General features: G+C 40.9%; 1 protein-coding gene across 12 annotated transcripts in view; it reads left to right on the top strand.

The window, feature by feature from the left end:
• The first annotated feature begins 1,794 nt into the window (after positions 1-1,794).
• LOC121283974 (LIM domain only protein 7-like) overlaps positions 1,795-23,224 on the top strand; it is a 222,832-nt gene continuing 201,402 nt past the window's right edge. For 8 of the 12 annotated variants that reach the window (XM_041198834.1, XM_041198839.1, XM_041198830.1 and 5 more), the window contains exons 1-2: positions 1,796-1,926; positions 2,524-2,594. In XM_041198834.1, the coding sequence (XP_041054768.1) occupies positions 2,526-2,594 (69 nt within the window). In that variant the 5' untranslated portion in view covers positions 1,796-1,926; positions 2,524-2,525. Of the gene's footprint in view, positions 1,927-2,332; positions 2,364-2,523; positions 2,595-23,224 lie in introns of those variants that run through there. The other 4 variants (XM_041198837.1, XM_041198832.1, XM_041198836.1 and 1 more) reach the window with 3 other exon arrangements.

Here is a 23,224-nt window from a genome sequence, read left to right as displayed (position 1 = left end):
CTTTTCCAACTTTGGTCCCCGTCATTCCACTTTTGTTCCACCTCCTCCTGCAAAGCTTTGAAAAATCTCACTGATTTTGATTCTCCATACATCGTCAAATCTCATTGAAGCAGACAAAATTCTTACAGGGCTACGGTTCTATGTTCCTTTCCATTGTCATGGCTCCTCTGTAACACTCTCCCTAAACTCTTTCAATTGGTTACCTCCTCTCCTTCAAAAACAACCTCGTGACATAAACCATTGACCCTGCCCTTTCTCAACTTCCTCAACTGTTCTCCCAGCACTACCTGGTGTCTAGTTTTGCCTCTCTGAAGCGCTGTGGGTAATATTAAGGGCATTATATAAATACAAACTGTCCTGGTTTGGAGAATATCTCCCCTTCGAAATAAATTTCAACCTCAAAACATTTTTGTGATTGTAGTTGAAACAAATATTGTCAAAGGTTGCATAAATTAAAGTTATATCTACAATTACACTCAGGCTGACAATTTTACTGTGGGCAGGTTGATTGAAAATGCTTTGGCTAGTTCTAATCTACCCCTATTCAACAACAGTAATTGTATTTCTCTTTATCTTAGATGCTTGCTCTATTCAAAAGCAGAGAAATGACAACTGGAGTACTCTACTTTCATATCAGTCACCAATGTAACCTGATGCAGTAATGGGGGAAGCACAGATCCCAAAAACCACTTCAAAGTTCTATTTACCAAGCTGACAAAAGATCAACTACTATAAAAAAAAATGCAAATAGCTGCATATGTATGAGACCTTTGCTGCTTGCTGTAATCTTTTTACTTGGTTTCCTGCCTCGTAACACTATGTCATTTCTACCCCCGCCTCCTTCCCTGGTCATTATGCAAGGAAATGGTGCAAAGGAGATCAGAAATAGCAGAGTGGGAGGGCATTTGCTGCCTCTTGGATGTTGTGAGCAAACCTCTAGTATCTTGCTAAGTGAACTTGATAGGGAGTTTTTTTAGCAGGCTATTCAGCCATGGATAGCATCACAGGAACTATGCTAATTATTGTTGTCACCTGTGATTAAATGTATTCCTGGAGGTTTCATCAAATGACTTGTCCCCACAGTTCAGCCATTTGTTGGCCAATACATCTATCCATGTGACACAGTGCCTTCCTAGGCCAATTGGAAAGCAAAAAGGCTCATTACCCAATTGGATGATACTTGATTGTCAGCCAAACAGCCTCCTCTTCCCCCGACCCCCACCATTTTCAATATTCTTATATCTGGTAAAGAGAAATGGTCAAAGCAAATTTTAAAACATCTTTTTAATGCCCCTATGGTTTCCCCCCCCCCCCCCCCAGGATTGCACACAACGGTGTCTTGGGGATTGCTCTTCAGTTTCTATGGTTCTTGGAGACTCCAGGTCAATTCTAGAGGGTTGGCAACCCTCGTGCTAATAGAAATAGCTGTGAATCGCCCCTTGAAACACGGCGCATCCGGAACATTAAATGGTGAGAACGGTCAGCGGTCTGATCCTCTGGGGTTCATGCATTGCCCAAATACTGAGCCTGTTTTGCATCTGATTCTCCGTAAACCTGTCCTCATTTCCATTAAAATACAAACAACAGAATTTCAGTTCGGACACAATGCAGCAATTTTAAAATAAGTGGGGCGGGAGCGAGTTGGTTTTCCGTGTTCTGCCCCCTGCCTATTTGATTGAGGCAGTGGAGTGTTTCTCGTTACTATACAGTGGGGGCGGGTGGAAGGTTTGAATGACGGGCTGGGCGGGTTAGCGGAACTGTTTAGCGGCTAATGGTTCTCCCCAGAGGCTCAGGTGAGATGTGACGCGACGCGACTGTAGCTGGGTGAGTGTGTGAGGAAGTGTTAACTCCCAGGACATGGGAGAAAGCCTGATAGCAGCTGAAACTACAGCAGAGCCCTCACAGGTGGAGGTGTTGCTAGACCAGGTGAGACAGACTGCAGGCTTGACAGAAGTTCCCAAAGCCTACCCACTGTAACATGCATCTTAAAGAGGGGGAATTGGCTGAATTTCTATGTGTGTGTGTATGTGTGTGTATATATATATATATATATATACAAAAATGCCTCCTTAAACTTGAGCCGACCTGGATGGTGGGGAGCAGGTGGCCGGAGTGGGATGAGTTGTACCCTGGAGAGGGGCAAAATGTGGACTCGTTGGGGTTTAATCAAGTGGACCTCGTAGTTTTTTTTGCACTTGGAAATTTCGCTCCAGTCACAGGCGGGGGGAGGGTGATTTTTTTTAAAAAAACAAAATAAAGTGGAGCTCCTCACTTCCGAGTGAAATTTGCCGTCGCTTCCACTCATTCGTGTAAAAGGTTTGCTCTGAAGCTAGTTACAGCGCCCGCTAGCTAGCCTGCTGGCTGTAAGTGCGCTACGAATGAGCTGCAAAATTCTCTTGACCTCTCTCCAACTTCATTTTTCATTGCAACTGCGTTCTTCGTCTGTTCTACCTTGTGCTTTAGCAAAGGTGTTGGTTAAAAAATAACTTTTGTGCGTGTGTTTTTTTTATATTCACTATCTAGCCATGGAGTGGAAAGTACAATCGGATCCCGATCATGTCTTAGCATTCAGTGAAGCTCAGCGATGGGTAGAGGTGAGTTCCATGAGTTTTTTTTTCAGATTTTTAAAAATAAAGCATTTGCGATTTTTTTTTTGTATCTGAAACAATTTCGTCATTTTTTTAACAAAAGTGTGATCAAATTTTGTGGATATTTCCTTCTGGCGCAGTTTTTTCCCCCAAGTGACAAGAGTTGTTTGATCCAAAGACAACCCTATAAACATAAAACTTATGAGTCTGCTACATTTTCTGTGAAGTGTTACTGTAGTTAAATCATTTATCCGTGAATGCATTTTTGAGGGTTTTAAAACTGCTACTGAAAGTTTTTTTTTACTTTTTAGTAATTATTGATTTTCCACTCAGGGAAATGATTGATGTAAGAGCAGTTCCCCCAGGGCTTAACTATTCCTGAAAGTATGCTTATCTCGTTAATCTTGCGACTTGATTTTTCTGAGAGAGAGAGAGAGGCCAAGTTTTAGTGGTTAGATGTGTTTCTTTCTGAAGCCGCCTTCTTTTTCATTGCTTGCAGTTTTGAACGCTGTAGAGTTCCACTTTGTTAGTTGGACTGGTAGATCAGTGGGATAGATTGCAATACTGTGTGACATGTGCAGTTGTTGGGGTTACAATATTGTGAACACCTAATTAAAGGAACCTTTCAAAATGTGTTTATCCCTTCGCACAACTGAAATCTCTTACAAGGGAGGAAATAACTATTTTAGAACCGTCACCATTACTCCTTGTGACTCGAATATAATACATCTAAATACACGGTTGATAAAGCTAATACAGTTCATTTCTTTGCGAGTCTTTCATTTTATTGACAGACTGTTCAAGTCAAAATTAATTGAAAGTTACAGAACTACAGGTGTGGAAACTGGATCCCGAACTGATGTCAATACCAGTTATTTTGGGAATTCTTTAATTGTGGAATTTCAAGGGAATGAGCAAAAGTGGGAATGCGGATTGTGTGGGAGCTGACTTTCTGCTGGAGGGTTGCTAACATTATATCACTATTCAAGAAAAGGGGAAGACGGATAAACCAGGAAATCTCAGGTCATTAGCTTAACATTTGATGGAGAAGTTATTGAAAACCACTTTGGGGGAAAATAAACCTTTATTTGGAAAGACATAGGTTAATCAAGGAGCGGCAGCATAGATTCGTTTATATACATTGTGTCTGACTAACTTGATTCACTTTAAGTTAATAGAGAAAGCTGATCAAGCTGGTGTGGTAAATGTATAAATGGACTTTCAGAAAACAATCAATGAAGTGGGACACAGCAACTTTCTTAAGATGAAAGCCCATGGAATTAGGGAGAAAGTTCTTGAAGGAGAACTGGTGGATGTGTTGTACTTAGATTTCCAGAAGGCATTTAATAAAGTGCCACATCAAAGGTTATTGTGGAACATAAAAGCTCATGGCATAGAGGGCAACATATTGGCCTGGATAAAACACTGGCTGGCTAACAGGAAACAGAGAGTAGGCATAAATGAGTCTTTTTCAGGTTGGCAAGATGTAATGAGTGGTGTGCCACAGGGAAGAGTGCTGGGACCTCAGCTGTTTACAATTTATATAAATGACTTGGATGAAGGGATGGATGGGGTGATTGCCAAATTTACTGATGACATAAAGATGGGTAGGAAATTAAGTTGTGAAGAGGGCATAAGGAGGCTTCAAAAAGATATAGAAAGGCTAAGTGAGTGGGCAAAGATCTGGCAAATGGAGTATAATGTGGGGAAAATGTGAAATTGTCCATTTTGACAGGAAGAATAAAAGAGAAGCATATTATCTAAATGGTGAGAAATTGAAGAGCTCTGAGATGCAGAGGGATCTGGGTGTCTTAGTACATATATCACAAAAGGCTGGTATGCAGGTACAGCAAATAATTAGGAAAGCTAGTAGAACATTATCATTTATTGTGAGGTGAATTGAATACAAAAGTAGGGAGGTTATGTTTCAGTTATACAGAGCTGGAGTGAGACTGTGTTTGGAGTACATTATTAGTCACCTTATTTAAGGAAGGTTGTAAATGCGTTGGAAGCAATTCAGGGAAGGTTTACCAAACTAATACCTGGAATGGGCAGGTTGTCCTATGAGGAAAGGTTGGACAGGCTAGGCTTGTATCTGCTGGAATTTAGAAGAGTAAGAGGCGACTTGATTGAAACATAAAGATCCTGAAGGGTCTTGACAGGGTGGTTGTGGAGAGGATGTTTCCTCCTGTGGGAGAATCTAGAACTAGGGGTCACTGTTTAAAAATAAGCGGTTGTCCATTTAAAACGGAGATGAGCCAAAATTTTTTCTGAGGATGTTGTGTCTTTGGAACTCTCTTCCTAAAAAAGCAGTGGAAGCAGAGCCTTTGAATATTTTTAAGGCAGAGGTGGATAGATTCTTGGTAAGCAAGGGGGTGAAAGATTATCAGGGGTAGGCGGGATGCAGACTTGAGGTTACTATCAAATCAGTCATGATCTTATTAAATGGCAGGGCAGGCTCGAGGGGCCAAGTGGCCTACTCCTGCTCCTCATTCGTATATTTGAATGGCTACAGAGTTGGTTCAGTGGCAGAAAGCAAAGGGTGGTGGTGGAAGTTTTCTGACTTTTATTCTCTAATAGACATGGGTGTCACTGTCTAGGTCAACGTTTTATTGCCTCTTGAGAAGGTGGTGGTGTGCTGCCTCCTTAAAGTGCTGCTATCCATATGGTGTAGGTACGGCCACAGTGCTGTCAGGGAGGGAGCTCCAGGATTTTGACCCAGTGACTGTGAAGGAACGATGAGATAGTTCAAAGTCAGGATGGTGTGTGACTTGGAGGGGAGCTTCCATGTGGTGGTGTTCCAGTCTATCTGTTGCCCTTGTCCTTCTAGATGGTGGAGGTTGGGGGACGATGCTGTAGAAGGAGCCTTGGTGAATTGCTGCAATGCACCTGGTAGACAGTACACGCTGGTAGGTGGCTTTTCCATGGGTCAGATTTGGCCCAATGAGGCTGAAACAGACTGTTTGCAAACTTGGTGTCATATTTGACCCCAAAATAAGCACCAGACCACATATCTATGCCTTTGCTGAGCCTTCCTATTTCCACCTCCATGATATTGCCTGACTCTGCCCCTAGCTGGGGTCATCAGCTGCTGAAACCCTCATCTGTGTCTTCGTTAGCTCTGGACTTGACTATTCTAACACACACCTGATCAATTTCCACGTTCTATCCTCTGTAATCTTGAAGTGATTGAAAACTCTGCTGCCCGTGTTCTAACCTGCACCAAGTCCCATTTGCCAATCCACCCTGTGCTTGTTGACCTACATTGACTCCTGATTAAGCAGTGTCACTGCATCAAAATTCTCATCTTTATTTTCAAATCCCTCCATGACCTTACCCTTCCCTATCTCTATAATATTCTCCAACCCCACAGCCCTCTGAGAAATCTGCAGTTCTGGCTTTGAGCATTGTGATTTTAATGATCCCATTGGAGGCTGTGCTTTCGCCTTAAGGCTGTAAGCTCTGTAATTCCCTCCCTGAATGTCCCTGCCTCTTTCTTTATCTTTTTTTTCCCTTCCTTTTAAGATGCTTCACCCTCTTTGACCAAGCTTTTGGTCATCTACCCTAATATCTCCTTCTATGGATCAGTGTCAATATTTTTTCGATTGCTCCTGTAAAACTCCATGGAACATTATAAAATATTAAAGGCACTCTAGAAATACAAGTTTCTGTTGTTGTTATCAGCATTGCTTTCCTGACTGGCTGCTGGAGTTGGAATTGTAGCCGGAAACTTGAGGTGGGAGGAAATGGAATGCAGAGACCGAGTGATTCCTTGTTCTCTGAGCAAACTAGATACAGTTTTTGTTCAGTAAGAGGACTGAAGGATTGAGTGTTGAATTGACGTGTTAATGCTGGGAGGTGTAATCCTAGTTGCTCAGGTGCTGCAGGAGTGAAAAAATGTACCATAAGAGTTGATCCTTGACACCCGGGTTGACCAGCAGATGCTAGTAGCAGCCAAGGCTTGGGAGCTCGGAATCCTTACAATAAAGTTTAAAACTTCACTAATTCAGTCTAACTTCATTTTGTAATGTTTTAGGTACATATCCTTCTATATGGACAATGACCTTTGCATTTTTATAGCATTTAGAAAAAAAATACCACTTGCAGTTTTTTCTGTTTAATTTAAGAGCAATTGTGGTACACTATAGTTACACATCTTAGTATTGTACAGTGTTGTATTAATACAGGCCTTTAATATTGCTGAAAAAGAGACATGCTATCGAAGCTTTTCACCTTGCACTCATCAGGACAGACACTAGAATGCCAAATTTCAAAGGGTGCAATGATTTATACTGCATGAGAAAATGAGGTGCTGCTTGCTTGGCAAGTCAACTCTGGTTGAGGTGTTGCTATGGAGAATGCTGTAGGGAAATATTGTCCCTTATGCTTTTCTTCAATTTAAAAAAAAAGGTGCAATGCCTGGGCATGTTTCTTTTGCCTGCAGAGGACAAATTCCTGCATATGAATATACGCAGCTTCTAGCAAGTGTAAGTGAGCCACATTGCAAGCTCAGCTGATACACTAACAGCCAATTTGATATTAATTCTTAGGAAACTCGGGCGGGGAGGAGTTGGGGGGGTGGGGGGGGGGGTGGGGGCGGGTGGGGATGAATGGTGTTGTTCAGCAAGTAGCAGTTTGATACTACTGAGTGCCTTGCTGGGCCCCTTCAGAGGGTACTTAAGAGTCACATGTCTCTGGATTACTAGTCCAGTAACATAATCACAGCGCTACCATTCCTGTACTTATTGTACTTACAAACAATTGTAAGGTTTTTAGCATTTAGGCATTTAAACTATAATTGTTTTATTAAATTCTAATAGTCATCTATTCCATATCTATATGCTTGATGAGGGTGCACATTTATTTTTCTTACCTAGCAGTGTTGTGTGAGGAACATGTATCCTCAGATCCACTCATATTGTGGAATGAAGTGATGAGTAAAGATGATTCAGTAATTTATGTCAGCCCTTTTGTGGGGAAAAAAAAACAACACCCATTATTTTGAAACTTGAGATGACAGTTTCTCTGTTTAATATGGAATGGTGATGCTGTTAGTCAACACACATAATCTAAATGATTATATTGTATGAGATTTAATGGATGAGTACTCTGCTACCTAACCATGTTTACTGGAACATGAAAGTTTGTCAAAAGCTTTCGAAAACCAGGTTCCAAACGTTGAGATTCAAACAGCGTCTCCTGTGAGCTCTTTAACCCTTTCCTACTCATGACTTTAGACACCTTTTACTGCTGTTGGGGTCCTCAGGTTGTCGTACTCTCCCTGGTTGCTTTGCGTTCTCCCATGTGTTTAGCTGATGTCACACTGTTGCATTGTATTGTGCTCCTATTTGCTGCTATGCTCCGAAGTCCCCACTTTTCCTTGGAGAAGCACAAAGAAAGGATTAGGAATTATTGTGCATCATGAGTTATGCAGTAATGAATACTCAGGTCTAGACATGTGAATCAGCATACCTTGACATAGTTGGGCATTATGATGCACTTGTTAAGGTGTGAAGACCTAGCCCCATGTGCCTTTGGAATTGTGGAAGGATTAGCATTCACACCAGGGCCCTTTACAACTTTCTGGACTCAAGATTGCATTCGACAATTTCGGAACATAACCGCTGCTGCCATTTTTGCTGGTAATGATGCTGCTATTGCCACTTCCAGCTCCTCTAGACCCATATTTTGTTTCTTTTACTTATCCTATTTCCCTTTACTTTGTGCTTTTTGTTTTTGTCATTGGATGGGGGCAGGAGAGATTCCAATCGCAGATCTTCTCTTTTTAAAAAAAATTCTTGGTCCCTCTGGTACCATCCGTCCCTTTCCCTGTCTCTAATTGACTAAAACCTGCTACGTCTGTAACATTCTGGTTCTGATGAAAGATCTCCAACCTGAGACATTGACCCTGCGCGTCTCTCTTTAGAGATTACCTGATTTGCTGAGTATTTCCAGCATTTTCTGTTCATATTTCATTCATACCAGTACAGCTTGCCTGGTCCATGTTGAAGGGAAGATTGGCCAGCCATCTTGCTCCCAATCTTTACTCTGTGTGCCCTACTCTGTCTGCATACAAGTAAGTGCTATCCCATATATTTGAATAGCCTGCCAATGTTCTTGAGCTCACATTGTAATAAGTAGGCACTTTGAGTGCGTTGAGGATGAATTTTGCACCTTAGTAGCAAGGCGACAATTTCAAGAAAGGAGAAAGAACCTGCCGTTGCTATCACTATTCCAAAATTTCCATATCAACTGTGTTCAGCCGGTAGCATAGTCACCTCTATTGGACGATCGTAGGTTCAAGTCCCACATCAGGACTTGAACACAAAAATCCATGTTGACGCTTCATTGCAGTACCGAAGGAGTGCTGCACTTTCAGAGCTGCCATTATTTGGATAACCTGTTAAATCGAGGCCCCATTTGCACATTCAAGCAGACATAAAAGATCCCATGACACACTTTAAAGAAGATCAGGGCGTTATCCCCATTTCCTGACCAATGTCTTTCCCTCAATCAAAATCACACAACCAGATTATCTGGTTATTATCATGTTGCTGTTTGTGGGAGCTTGCTATGTGCAAATTGGCTGCCATATTCCCTAAATAAAGTTAATGAGCTGTGAAGCATTTGGGATGTCCAGAGGTTGTGTAAGGTGCAATATAAATTCAAGTCTTTCTTTCGTAATGTTTGTTTCTAAAGCAAAGTGAAGTCAAAATAGCCCTAGGCTACTGAGTAAGTCTTGAGAGAACTTGGCATCTTAACGTTTTTCAACCTGTGATTGCTGTGTTTAAACTGGTACGCAAGTGCTTGCTAGGATTTGCAGTAAAAAAGGAAACCTAAGCATTACCAGTTGTTTGCAGCCACTTTATATTTTTGACTGCTTTAGATAGAAGAAAGTTGGATTCGACTTTATAGAGCAAAACATCACTTAACTCTTATGCAATTGAATTTAAAAAGTTGCAGTGTTTATTGCACTCCGTCTCCTGTCAACGCAACTTGGCCTCACAAAATAGCTGCCAATAACCGTCTGCACGTGCGCAGAAACCCAATGATGTCACCTCATTTCCCGTGGCAGAAATAGGCTGAATAGGAGCTGAGATGTCGCTGTTCTCACACAAGCAAAAAGGGCACAGCTTTATTGAAAGTTGGTTTTTTGTCAGGGGTCACGTTTTAACTTTTGCTTCCTTGATTTTTATTTTTGGAAAGCTTTTTTAACACCCACAACAAGCAGAAGTTGTACAATATTGCTCTGCAACTCCAATAACTATTTGATAAGCATCTCTGCTTCAGGTTGCTGCTTAACTCTGTCGCTTGCAATGATGTAGCGGAGTAAAACACCAGGACTGTGCACGCACAGCGTTGGCACCAAATGCAGCCTCCGCTATATGTTGGTATGCTGCTCTGATTATTTCCTAGTGTTACTAACCCTGACTAAATTCAGTTTAATGTAAATTGGGATTGGAACCTGAATTACTTTTTTGCAGCAGTCATAGGGGTGAAACTATTCGGGCTATCCAAATCTGTCTTTAGAGGTGATAGCTTTTTCCCCTCCCCATTGTATTCTTCTGAGTCCATGAACTTCAGCATGTTGATGCCCAAATCTAAGGGAGAATATACATACCTTGGAGGTGGTACAATGAAAGTTCACTAGATTGGTTCCTGGGATGAGAGGGTTGCTCTGCGATGTGAGGTTGAGTAAATTGGGCCTTCATTCTCTGGAGTTAGAAGAATATGAAGCAATTTCATTGAAGCATACATGATTACGGGGCTCGATAGGATAGAAACTGATGGGTTGTTTCCCCTGACTGGCAAATCCAGAACATGGGGGCACAGTCTCAGGATTAATGGCTGATCATTTAGAACGGAGATGAGAAATTTCTTCACTTAGAGAGTTAGAGTCTTTGGAATTGTCTACCCCAGAAGGTTGCAGATGTTCTAGCTTTGAATATGTTTAAGGCTGAGATAGACGAGATTTTTGATGACTCTGATTTGAGGGATATAGGGAGCAGCTGGGAAAGTGGAGTTGGAAGCTGAAGATGGGCTGTGATGGTAATAAATGGCAGAATAAGCTTGATTGAATGGTCTACTCCAGCTCCTATTTCTTATGCTCTTAAAATAGAGTGAACTTTATCTCTCTCTCCAATGAAAATATTATGACTAGATTTTGCTCCAGTTGTGCCACACATGATCAAACTTTGTAGAATCAACAATGAACGCTGCATTTTCTGGGAGTTCAAGTGTGGTTCTGCGTGAAAAGAACACAATTGTGTTGTTATACTGTTAATATATAACTTCATAAAGGTTTTTATTGGCGAAAAAGCTTAAGTGAATAGTTCAAACATTTAACTAGGCAACAAGGCGTGAATACTTTCAGAATTTAATTCGTACATTTTTAGCATTTCTAACAGAATCTTTATAGTTTGAAAACACTTGAGACTTATCAGAAGCGATGTTAAGTACAGCAGTTGAAGTGATGTTGTTATTGGACAATGTGCTGTTTGTTAAACATTTCTTTTCAAATTTTCTATTAAATTAAATTGCATTCGCAGAGTAGCGTAAAATAAAATGGCAGCAATTTTGAATTGGCAGAACAAACTGCATTTGACTTTAAATCTGAATGTTTAGAATGTCTTACCTAGAATTTCTTACCTTAATGCCATCATCAGCACCTCCTTTAGCCAGTACCACTACTATTAACACCCCTTTGTCCTTTTGTTCATGACATCTTTGTCAATCTCTCCTTTGCCTTCACCTAAAAGCTTTCTATTCAGCTTCACCTGCTCCACTCCCCTCCAAACAGTATAGATTTCATCACACTTTTACTTCTCTTTAGCTCTGAAGAAGAGTCATATGGACATGAAACGTTATCGCTGTTTTTCTCTTCACAGATGCTGTTAGACCTGTTGAGTTTTTCCAGCATTTTCTATTTTTGTTTCAGATTTCCAGCATCCACAGTATTTTGCTTTTATCTAAGTGTTTAGAATGTGATCACTTTGCAGGTTTCCTCTCTTTTTGAATATGTTTAAGCTTGGCTCCTCCATTTGACCAATGGTTGTAGTTCAAATATTGTGTGCAACAAATGTGCATCTTCAAGGAAAAATCTAACACTTCAACAGTTGAGGCATGTGGATGTTTTTGCATGACTTGGTTAAAAAAAAAACTCCTGTGTATGAATTTCCAAGCCAGACCTTGCTTAATGCTGGAACAATATTTTATCAAGGCATCCTCCCCACACTGTGCCCCAGTTAAATTTCAAACTGCCACAAACTATTATTTGCAGAATTTGTGAAGTTTTGTTGTAAGGCTGCTTTACAGACCAACTCTGTTGGATGAGACAATTAAACTGAGGCCCATCTTCTCTCTCGGGCTGATATAAAGAATCCCCCGGCGCTATTTTGAGGAGCAAGGGACTTCCTCTTGGCGTCCTGGCTCATATTTATCCCTTGATCAACATCTTTAAAGCAGATTGTCTGGTCATTATCACTTTGCTCTTTGTGGAGGCTAGTTGTGAGTTAATTTGCTGCCACGTTTTCTATATTACAACAGTGGCTTCACTTCTTCAGAAGTATTTTATTGGTTGTAAAGGGCTCCTGGGGTTGTGAAAGATGCTATAGAAATGCAACTTTTTCTTTAAATCTTCCAGTCACCTTTATTGAAGTTTCCCAGATGCGCAGTTGTAGGTGCGTTTCCTCCTCTTGATTTCTTTTGCCACTCTTGCACAACTTGTATTTGGATTGCTTATAATGGCTCTGTGCTTGAAATAAAAACACAGTACGATGTGTGATTCACGTGTCCTTGGGCATGACTGTAAAAGGATGCAGTGAGCCAACCATTCTGATGCAAGTAATTCAAAATTCTGCTAAAATATTATGATTTAAGATTCAATTGAAGTGAGCTATTGTGATCTTGAAACAGTGTTTCTTTTTGTAAAAGCTTTCCGATATTGAGTGTTTTATGATGTAACACTGTCCCTCCCAAGCACTTAAATCTCTGCCCTTTTTGTCTTGTCTCCTTCAAACAAAATTTGATACAATTCCAGCTTTTAGCAGGAGGCACAGAGCAGTCCTGACTGACTCTCCTCTTCAGGATTCCTCTATCTCATTAGCTGCGGTAGTGAGGCTGGGGGCTTCAATTGGTTGGAGGAGGAAATGCAAAATGGTGTTCTGCTTAGTAACATGGCTGAACACAAGGCAGTTGTCATTGGTTTAGCACATGGCTTAAATTAATCCATTTGTTTTTATAACAATCTTAATTCATACGAACATGGAGTAGGAGTAGGCCAGTCGGCTCCTCAAGCCTGCTCTGCCATTCAATAAGATCGTGGCTGATCTGATTGTAACCTCAACCCCATATTCCTGCTTACCCTCCGGTAAACTTTCGCCCCCTTGTTAATCAAGAATCTATCTAGTTCTGCCTTAAAAATATTCAAAAACCCTGCTCCCGTTGTCTTTTGAGGAAGAAAGTTCCAAAGACCCTCGAGAAACATTTTCTCTTCACCTTCATTTTAAATGGGGTCTCCCTTATTTTTAAACAGTGATCCCTAGTTCCAGGTTCTCCCACAGGAGCAAACCTCCTCTCCACATCCGCCCCGCCAAGACCCCTCAGGATCTTATATATTTTGATCAAGTTGCCTCTTACTCTTCTAAACTCCAGTGGATACAAGGCTAACTTGTCCAACCTTTCCTCATAAGACAACCTGCACATTCCTGGTATTAGCCTAGTAAACCTTCTTTGAACTGCTTTTACATCTTTCCTTAAATAAGGAGACCAATCCTGTACACTTCTCCAGATGTGGTCTCACCAGTGCCCCGTACAACTGAAGCATAACCCTCCTATTTTTGTATTCAATTCCCCTCACAATAAACAATAACATTATTAGCTTTCCTAATTACTTGCTGTATTTGCATACTAACCTTTTGTGATTCATGCACTAGGACACCCACATCCCTCTGAATCTGAGCCCTGCATTCTCTCACGTTTAGATAAAATGCTTCTTTTTTATTCTTCCTGCCAAAATGGGTAATTTCACAATTTCTCACGTTATATGCCATTTGCCAGCTCTTTGCCCATTCACTTAACCTATCTATGTCACTTGGTGGCCTCCTTGCGTCCTCTTCACAATTTACTTTCCTATCTAACTTTGTTCAGCTATTGAACATTCCTACATATAAAAATTTGCGTGAAGTGCTCGGAATTTTAAGCTCTCCAAAACACTACTTGGTGTCTTCAAAGAGTAGCCAGATTGTGCTAGGTTGCAGTGTGTGCTTGAGTGAATTTGGTGTTACGCGTGTGGGACCTTTTTCTGGACCATGAATCAGAGAATTTGGAGAAGAGCTTCAGTGAGGATGGACGAGCTCTTTCTATCCATATCTGCCACCCACACAGTGGAGTTGAAGTACTGCATGTAGTAACGACTAGGCATGAGTGGTTTCTGTTTTTTGGCTGGCTTGTGTAGTACCAGGACGTACAGACTTAAAACAAAAATGTCCCATGTTTGATCTGTAGTCTGTACTTGGGCTTGGGTCTTTGTTAGGACTCCAATATAGGCCCACATTGCAGCTCCTGCTTGCTATCCAGTCCCTGAAATGGAATAATTGGTTTGTTCCCACAGCTTATTGCAAGGTGGTTCAATAGATAAGTACTGCCACTGAATCCAATTGTCAGAAATGAGAAGTATGAACTATTTTTATAAGATCAGCCAGGATCAAAGCCAGGAAACAGTTGACGCTTTTCACCTAGCAACTGTATCCTGTGATCTTCGACTATCTTCCAATCAATGAACAGATTTATTACGACTATGGTATTTAGTAAGCACGTGTTAACTTCAGCTGAAGTATGATTAGCTTATGCTTTGTCAATATATTGGGTCTGTAGTATTTTATTTATAGAAAGTATTTCTTCCAGTTTCTAATGTGCAAATAAGTAAAGGTACAGTGTAAATCTGTCATTCTTAAGCGGTAAATGTCAGTGTCTCAACTGTAATTTAAGGCCAGGAAGTTGCTGTTCAAGTTTCATTGTGGTTGTGGCTTGATGTAGTCATCTTTTGTGCCATGTAATGTTGATACTAATTAATGGTTGAGGATTTGCAGACTTTGTCTGTGCGCCACTTGTAACTGACCGTCCCTCCCCACTCCCTCACACCACCTCTTTCCCCAAGCCCGAGTACTTGCTACACAAAGATTTAGAATCAACTGATTTTGCTTTCACTCTAATGTCACCTGCACAAAGGATGAAGTGCTGAAATTGTTTGAAGAAATTTTTGAAAACTTACCACTTGGTCTGGTTCAGTGTTTTGAGAGTACCATAAATTGTGGCATTTATGTTGACCTAGCATATAAGACAACTGCATTCCTGTGCAGTGCCAAGATGCATGTTTAGGCCTATACTCAGCATATAAATTGACCCCTCCACTTTGGCTCATAGATTTTCTCAGTCTGCCAATTTCGAAAGCATCAATTTAAAAAATGTTGAAATGCAGTAAGACTGAATTCAATCCTACCATGGGGAAACATCCCTGAACTTTATGTTGCAAAAGAAAAAAAAACTTCAAAAGAAATGATTTATTGAAACCAGTTCTAACTTATAACAAAATGTTTACTAATTTTTTTGTCCTGGTTATTAACCTGTTTCTTACTGTTTTTTTTAATGTGAACTGTAAAACTATCCAGTGGACAAAGCTCCATGGGTAGTTTTTGTGTATTTTATCACATTGGCACTGAGTGTTGACGGAACCTGCTGTAGTTTTGCAGGGATCTTGTTGTTCACTAAAACTCGAGGCACAAACACTGGACAGTAAAAGAGCCTTTAAAGACAACCGGAGTTTGGTTTCAGTATATGTCTAAAAAGGGTCTCTGAGTCATATTAATAAATAGTTGTTATGTTAACTGAATGTATGTGATTTTCAATAGATTTTGAAAGGGACATAAGTTTTTATCGAGTTACATTAGTCAAATACAGATTGGTCCCCGGCATTGTTTTTCATTGGTGGATTGTAATAGAGAGGAAAAAGCTTGAATTTTGTCCTAAAACTTAATTTATATTCGGCAGATCCCTCATTTCCTTTGCTGAGTGGAGTTAGATGGATGGAAAGTGATTTATTTTTTCTTGTGGTACAAAAACATAATTGCAAGGCACCAAAACGAGCCAGATTTATGAAATATTGAAAGAATTCTTCCTCAATAAGAGTAGAGTTTGGCTTTGTCATTGTCATGCGAGCAGTGTACTTTTTATTTCAGTGCCTCCCAATGGAGACAGTTCTGAGTATTTACATTCTTTGCTGCTTGTCTTGACACGTTTTATTCTCAGCATATAAACCGACCTTTGAAGCTCTGAAAAATCTTTCCTCTTCCCTTGTTTTGGAAAGGATATTTCAATGCGTCAAAGGTTGACTTATATACCACGATCTACAGCAAGTGTTGAAAGAATAATCAGAACAATTTGTTTATGTTTTCATGACAGTTAATAATATTATGAAAATTATTTTAAAATATTGTGATTTATTGTAAAGATTGGTTAATAGTGGGATTTGGATTAGTTTTTGTGCATATGTATGTGTGTGAGGGATTTAATTGAATTAGAGGCAGCCAATCTGGAGTTTTTGAGTGATCAAAAGGGAAGCTAGATTTGAAATGCTAAAGATGTAAACATGGTTGAAGTTTTAGAATGTGAGATGTGAGGAACACTTGCATTTTTAGATAAACCAGAGTAGTTTGAATTTCAAGGAGATGATGAGATGTTACGCCTAGCCATATGAAGCTAAGTCAAACAGCGTGTTTATTTTCCCCAAAGGTTACTGATAATATGAGCACTATGGAAGATTTATATTATGGAAGAAGTAAAGTTCCAAAGACGTGTTGGAGCAATGGAATCTACATTAAAAATGGAGAAACATGTATAAAGGAAATGAGGTTATGTATAAGGAAAGAAGGCATCCTAAGATCTAACATGAGTATGAAAAGCCTCCAGCCTCTATGCATCAAGTTTCTGTCAACAGGAACTAAAGTTAAGAAAACTCACTTTGAATCTCCCTGTCCAGGGTAATGTGTGCTTTGCCTGGGTCTGTTAAAATCTATGTTGTTTTACTGTTGCCTTAATGGAGGTGTAACTGGAGACAGATTAATTGGGAGATTTAAGCGTTATTGTTGTAGTGTTTTGTAGGTCTAATATATGTGCGTAAAATCTTTTCTCCTATTGATAAATGTTTAGTTTTGTAAAAAGTTCAAGCCTTGGTGGGCATATCAAAATAAAGTATAAATTGCAAAACAGCTGTGGCAGCTATTACAAGTTTCCCTCTGGGATTTGAGCAGCTGTGCTATAACAATAATATAATAGTATATGGGCTTTGAAGAAGAGTCATACGGACTTGAAACATGAGCTCTTATTTCTCTCTCCACAGATGCTGTCAGACCTGCTGAGTATTTCCAGCATTTCTGGGCAGGATTCCGCCCCCGCCCCCATCGGGGGCAAAGTTGAAGGGCAGGCGAGCTTCCGATTGGAAGTGGCGCCATTTTACGTGGGCGGGCCAATGAAGGCCCGCCTGGTGTGACATCTGCACGGAAGCGCTATGCACTCTCTGTGGGGGTGGGAATCCCAAAATTGAGAGTACGCTCTTTGCGCATGTGTATGAAAGAGCTCACTCATCTCCCTGAGGCTAAGTGCTGCCTCAGGGAGATCGGCTCTAAATGTAAAAAAGCTAAAAATAGAAAAATAAAATTTCCCTGACATGTCTCCTCATGTGACACTGTCACATGAGTTGGGACATGTCCATAATTTTTACAAAAACTGTATTAAAATTTTTAAAAATCTACATGAAACCTCATCCCAACCTTAAGATTGGGTGGGCAGATCTATTAATTAGCTTAATTACTCTCAATGGCCTCAATTGGCCATTGACAGGTCAGTGGGCGCGGTGACATCGGGAGTCCCGCCTGATGTCACCGTGTGTCATTTTACATGTCGGCAAGTGGGCTTGCCGATGGGAAAATCCTGCCCACTGTTTTTATTTCAATTTCTTTATACAGTCATTTTAATTCAAAACACAACCTCTCACCCTCTGAAGTTTTAAAAAACTTTCCAGGCCACAAGTTAGGAAATGCGATTGAAAGCATGGTCGAAAAATTGGATTTTTGAGGTTTGTAAGTGCGGAGAGACAGGAAGTTTTAGAAAAGGGGGCGGTTGAAGGTGGAAACTGAGCTTTAATATCGCGTTCCACCAATTATCGAGACTGTTGTCTACCTTCACAACACTGTCCAGCACACATCCTTCACTATCCAAGTCTATTTTCTGTGCCTGTTCACTTCTAGGTTACTTCCTTCCTGGCCACCCATCCTTTACCCACCGAAAATCAATGTCCATATTGCAGCTACGTGGGCTGAATTATACAAGATGTTGAATTTCCCATGTATCCAGCTAATAAGTTGGGAAGCCCACCCAGGCCTACACCAGCTTCCCCACAGCCATTTAAAGGTCAGTTGGCCTTTAATAGGCTGGAGGCAGAATTTCTGCCCCCTCAGGAACAGCAAGTTTTGCCTCATAACTGGTGACCGGAGGCTGGCAGCTCTCCAGTTCTTCAGGACAGAGGTGTGCGGTGTTGGATTGGCATTTGGGTTGGTGTTTGGGCGGTGAGGGGGAGGGGGGGTCTTGCTGGGTGCTAAGCTGGCAGGCCCTGGCAAAAAGTGATTGGGGGATGAGAGACAGTGGGCTGGTGGGAAATCCTTGGGCGGGCCCTCTGGTGCCCATTAAGGAAGGAATGCCCGGCCCCAGCAGCCTGCGCAGGGAAACCTGCCAGGCTGGAAGCTTGGCAAGGGGCTATCCTGCTGCTGTTTAAATCCGGTGGTAGCAGGATGAGGCTTTTTAAGTGGGAATTAATTGCCTACTTGACCTCAGCTGGCCCATTGGTGGGTGGGTCGCCCAATGCCACCCTGTCATTGGTATAATTGCAGTGGACAGGTTGCCTCATTTCATTGCGTTAGATGTTTAACGGGTTCTTATACTTGTTTTGACAACGCATAGCATATCTTTTATGTGCTATGTGACCAATTTGCCGTAATCATCCCCTGCATATATGGTTCAGAGGACGGCCTAATGGTGCAAGTGCAGTGCATATTTGGAAGAGTTGGACTTGAGATCTGGCTGCAGAATGAAATTTCCACAGATTCGAAAACCATTTCCTGTGTCTGCTTCAACAGTTTGCATTTCAGTTGAGCTTCGTCCCTTTCTATGAAAACGAAGTCGTCTTAAGAGTAAGGATATCTCAGTAAGAAACTTGGGGTGAACATAAATAGGAACAGGAGTAGACCATTCAACCCCTCGAGCATGCTCCGCCATTCAATAAGATCATGGCTCATCTCCTTGTGTTTCGATTTCCATATTCCCATCTAACCCCGATAACCTTAGATTCTTGGTAGGAAAGGGAATCAATCTACCTCTGCCTTAAAAGTATTCAATGACCCCACCTCCACCACCCTCTGAGACAGAGAATTCCTAAGTCATGCAACCCTCTGAGAGAAAAAATTTCTCCTCATCTCTGTCCTAAAAGGGTGACCCCTAATGTTAAAACAGTGCCCCCTAGTTCTGGACTCGTCCACAAGAGGAAACATCCTTTAGACGTCCACCTTGTCAAGGCTGTTCAGGATCTTGTATACTTCAATCAAGTCATCCCTCACTCTTCTAAACTTCAGTGGAAACAAGTCCAGCCTGTCCAACCTATCCTAATAAGAAAACACACTCATTCCAGGTATCCATCTAGTAAGCCACCTTTGAACCGCTTCCAACACATTTACACCCTTCCCTAAATAAGGAGACCAAAACTGCACACAGTATTCGAGGTGCAGCTTTGGGTGATAGCAGTGAACAACGTTTTTTAAGAAGAGGTGAGATTGATGGCATCTCTTGGCAACTTCTCCTTCTAACATAAGAGTTGGTGATAGAGGCCGGTTTGCCATCATTCTTTGGGCATGATAGGTGGTAGAAGGTTCAGGCAGGAAGGATAGGCTTCTCTAAGGGACAAGATGTCATCACCCTGTGAGCCAAGTTTCTTCTTTACAAGTGTGCGGAGATTCTGGAGGAAGATGTGGTGATTGTTGATATGTTAACTGTGTCCAAGGGGTGAGCAGGGTGGGAAGGAGGCTGGCAAGATTAGCCCCCAGCACGTATGCTAGGTGAGAAGATCAATGAGGGAGGAGGTTGGTGTTGCTGCTCGCTAGGCGGAAGCAAGAGTTGTCTCGAAGGGCCCTTTGGAAAATGCAAGAGGCACACAGTGAATCTGTGGAGCTAACAAAGGAGTTGTCGAGCCTGGAATGGTGCCCAAGGTTTACGTGCTGTTTGGCAGGAGACCAAGTCAGTTTAAACCCCAAGTGTTCCTAGTTAGAGTTGTAACTAGCTAATACCTTCCAACATATGAGTACAGAACTGGAAAACTTCCCAATGCTGCTTTAGCCAAGATTGCAGTAAGTGTTGAGACAACCCCTCTGTGTGATCTGGTGCCAAATGGGAAGAATACCAGCCCTAAGTGATTGGTCTAAGTCCTATTAAAGAACCACATTAACCTCTCACTGGTAATAAAACCATACATTTTAATACCTGCAGTTAATATGGAGCAATGAGAATAGTCTTTGATGAAACCAAACATTTTGAAAATGGAGCAGAGATTTAATAGTTATTCTACTGGACTGAATTCTATTCAAAGCCCTCATCATTAACATTTGTTAAATGTTCAAGCTGAATGTGAAACTGACTTTCTTCAGTGCTTATATCTTCAACTTAAGTGCTTGAAAAAGATTATGGGATGCATAATTGTACATCAAAACAAATGGCCTTTGTTTTCTACATAGTTTAGTAATATCCCTGAACTGGTAATAGTTAATTGCTTGCTTTGCAGGGGATAAAACTTAGCTGAATGCTAAACCACAAAAATAAGAAAGGAGGTTGCTGTGGACATACTGAATTATGCACACTTAATGATTGAACAAATTTGAGTTGTAGTGGTAATTTATTAATTGCAACTCATAATGGAATTAGTTATTTAAAACTGAATGAGGAGTGTGAGGGAAAGAAACAGTCTGCTTTCCTGCCTTGGCAGTGTCCAATGTACAAAGGAGCTTTTTGTATTTACTAACAGCGGCCCTCCGAGCCCCTCTCCTTTCATTTTAGTTGCAAGCCGAGGCCAGGACATATGCTAGCTTCTGTTTCCAATTGAAGTGTTTGTATTGCATATGGGGCTGCTGCTACCATTGGAATTGCCGGTGGAAAATCAGCCACTTTTTGGCGAGCTTCTGAAAGAAATCCTATAATAATAATTGACTTGGAACATGGGACAAAAATCTATTCTAAGCAAATTTGTATGAAGAAGGACTTGTATTTAAATGGCACCTTTCCTGACTGCAGGCTGTCCCAAAACGCTTTATGCAACCATTCAGTACTTTTTGATGTACAGTCAATGTTGTAGTGCTGGAAATGCAGCACTTGGCTTCTACACAACAAGGTCCCATTGTTGCAAATATCTAGATTGTGGTCCATGTGTGTTAGAATATAACTTTTATTTTTAGGGATTAAAATTTTAACTGTAGAAAATGGGGTAAATGCAATTAAAACAAGCTTGGAGTCAATTACACTCAATGTTGGAGGCATGTTGACTTAAGGGGTTAACAGCTAGAAAGGTAAGATTGTACAACAGCTGGTGGCTTAACACTTAAACAACGCATGGCCTATCTGTGGGCCTTTAGGTGGAGACATGATGTCTGCAATCATTTCTGAGATGTTTTTGTTTTGGGAGTTAGAGCGAAATTAATTTTTAAAAGCATTCAGTGAACCCTGAAGGATTGTAAAATCCATTTTTCATCAGATCAAGGAAGGAATTTTAAATAAGGGATGTTTAATCTAAAGGTCTATCCGAGGACATCCCAGAGCATGTTATGTCATCAGGGAGTTGGCTGGAGCTTAGGGAGGTTCTCTGGTTTCAATGTATCTCTGTTTGCTGAGAGTGAGTTGCAACTTGGGGCTGGTGTGTGCAGCTGGCAGCTCACTGAGAGAAGACAGTCAAAGTAAATGACAATTAGTTAGGCCTGCATTATAAGCGGAGATAAAGCTAACTTCTTCATTCACCAAGTGGAATATGAGTGTGGCTTAATCTCAAGTTTGAATTTTGAGAGAACAGAAGCTGGAAGATTGCCTATTTTGAAACTAGTACAGGAACCGACAGTGGTCTTCACAGAGTCTTGTGGCAAAAGAAAGCACTCAGCAGATTAGCTTGGAAGTATTTGAACAGCAACCAGAACAAAAGACTCTGAGACACTTACCGTCAAGAGGTAGTAAATGTAAGTCTTTACTCTGAGCATTGCTGGAACTGAAGAGTATTAGTTTCCAGAGAACTGTGGCATATTTTTCAGTGCTCTTGACAGAAGTAAACAACTCTTAAAGTATCAAAAAGTATAAGAGCATTCTTGGGGGAATTAAGTAAAGTTGAATGCATAACATACGTATTTATAAATCAGATTGTTAATAATGCTGGTTTTGTTAATTCTTTTGTATACAATAAAGTTTATTTTTGTTTAAAAACATGAAATCTTGTGATGTAGTTCTATTGGTTAAAACAAGGTGTTCGGATTTCTCTTTAAATATTAATGGTCCCTAACGAGATTGTAACACCACAAACGGTAATGTGATACTGATCAGGTAATTTGTTGCACTGACGTTGGTTGAGGGATAAATATTTGCCAGGATTTTGGAGAGAACTCCCCCACCCTTCTTCAAAGTGGTGCTATTTCCACCTGAAATTGCAGGTGGGGTTTTGATTTAACTTCTTAGCTGAAAAGCTGTATTCAGTACTGTATTGAAGTATCATCTGAGATTATGTGCTCCAGGCTCTGGAGTTTCTGAAGGAAGTTTTGTTACAAGGTCAGGTCGATGGGTAAATACAAGCGAAGAGGTCATTTTGCCCATCTTGGTACGGGTCTATAACTGTTAGACCTGTCCTTCACCATTGTGCTGACTAGATTTTTTTAAAAAATTCCATTCTTGAAAGTATGGAACTTCCAAGACTTTCATCTCCTCTATTCAGCCTGCAAGTCCAAACCATACATTGCAGACTTTTTTTTTGTGAAGAAGAATTGCTGACAGCAGTCCAAAGTTCACCTGTTTACTAGTTGGTACCTGTGCCCTTGGACTTAGAATTTAGTTTGATGCAGTATTCCAGACTTAGCTTGCCTGTATTGTTCTTTTCTTATATACCTCGCTGATCATATCTTTAAGATATTAAAGACCCTTTAAGACTGAATAGTTTGCCTTGTTCCAGCATGTCCCCAAAACTCCAGAATGTTGATGCTAGGGTCAGCTTCCTGGCTCTTGTTTGAACTGTGCCCTATTTTGTGTCTTTACGACCAGAACTGGTTACTGGGCACCGTGTAATTTAGATAGTGGGGAATTGGTTTCCGTGGACTGGCCGATAGAACATGTGTGGCTAAGTCGAGCATGTTTACTCTGGCGATAGTCTGATGGCCAAATGGAAACTGGGGACTTCAAATCTGGGGTAAGGGAGATCCTTAGCAGTGTAAAATATGAGAACTATCTTCTGATGCATCTCTTTGGTTCTAGGGAAAAACCAACTAAAAAAACATCTGATAGTTGGTGGCCTGCTGAAT

The sequence above is a fragment of the Carcharodon carcharias genome, chromosome 11 (genome assembly GCF_017639515.1).
Source record: "Carcharodon carcharias isolate sCarCar2 chromosome 11, sCarCar2.pri, whole genome shotgun sequence".
NCBI classification, from domain to species: domain Eukaryota; kingdom Metazoa; phylum Chordata; class Chondrichthyes; order Lamniformes; family Lamnidae; genus Carcharodon; species Carcharodon carcharias.
Note: the sequence above shows the minus strand (reverse complement) of the source record. Positions and strands in the feature narration are given on the sequence as shown.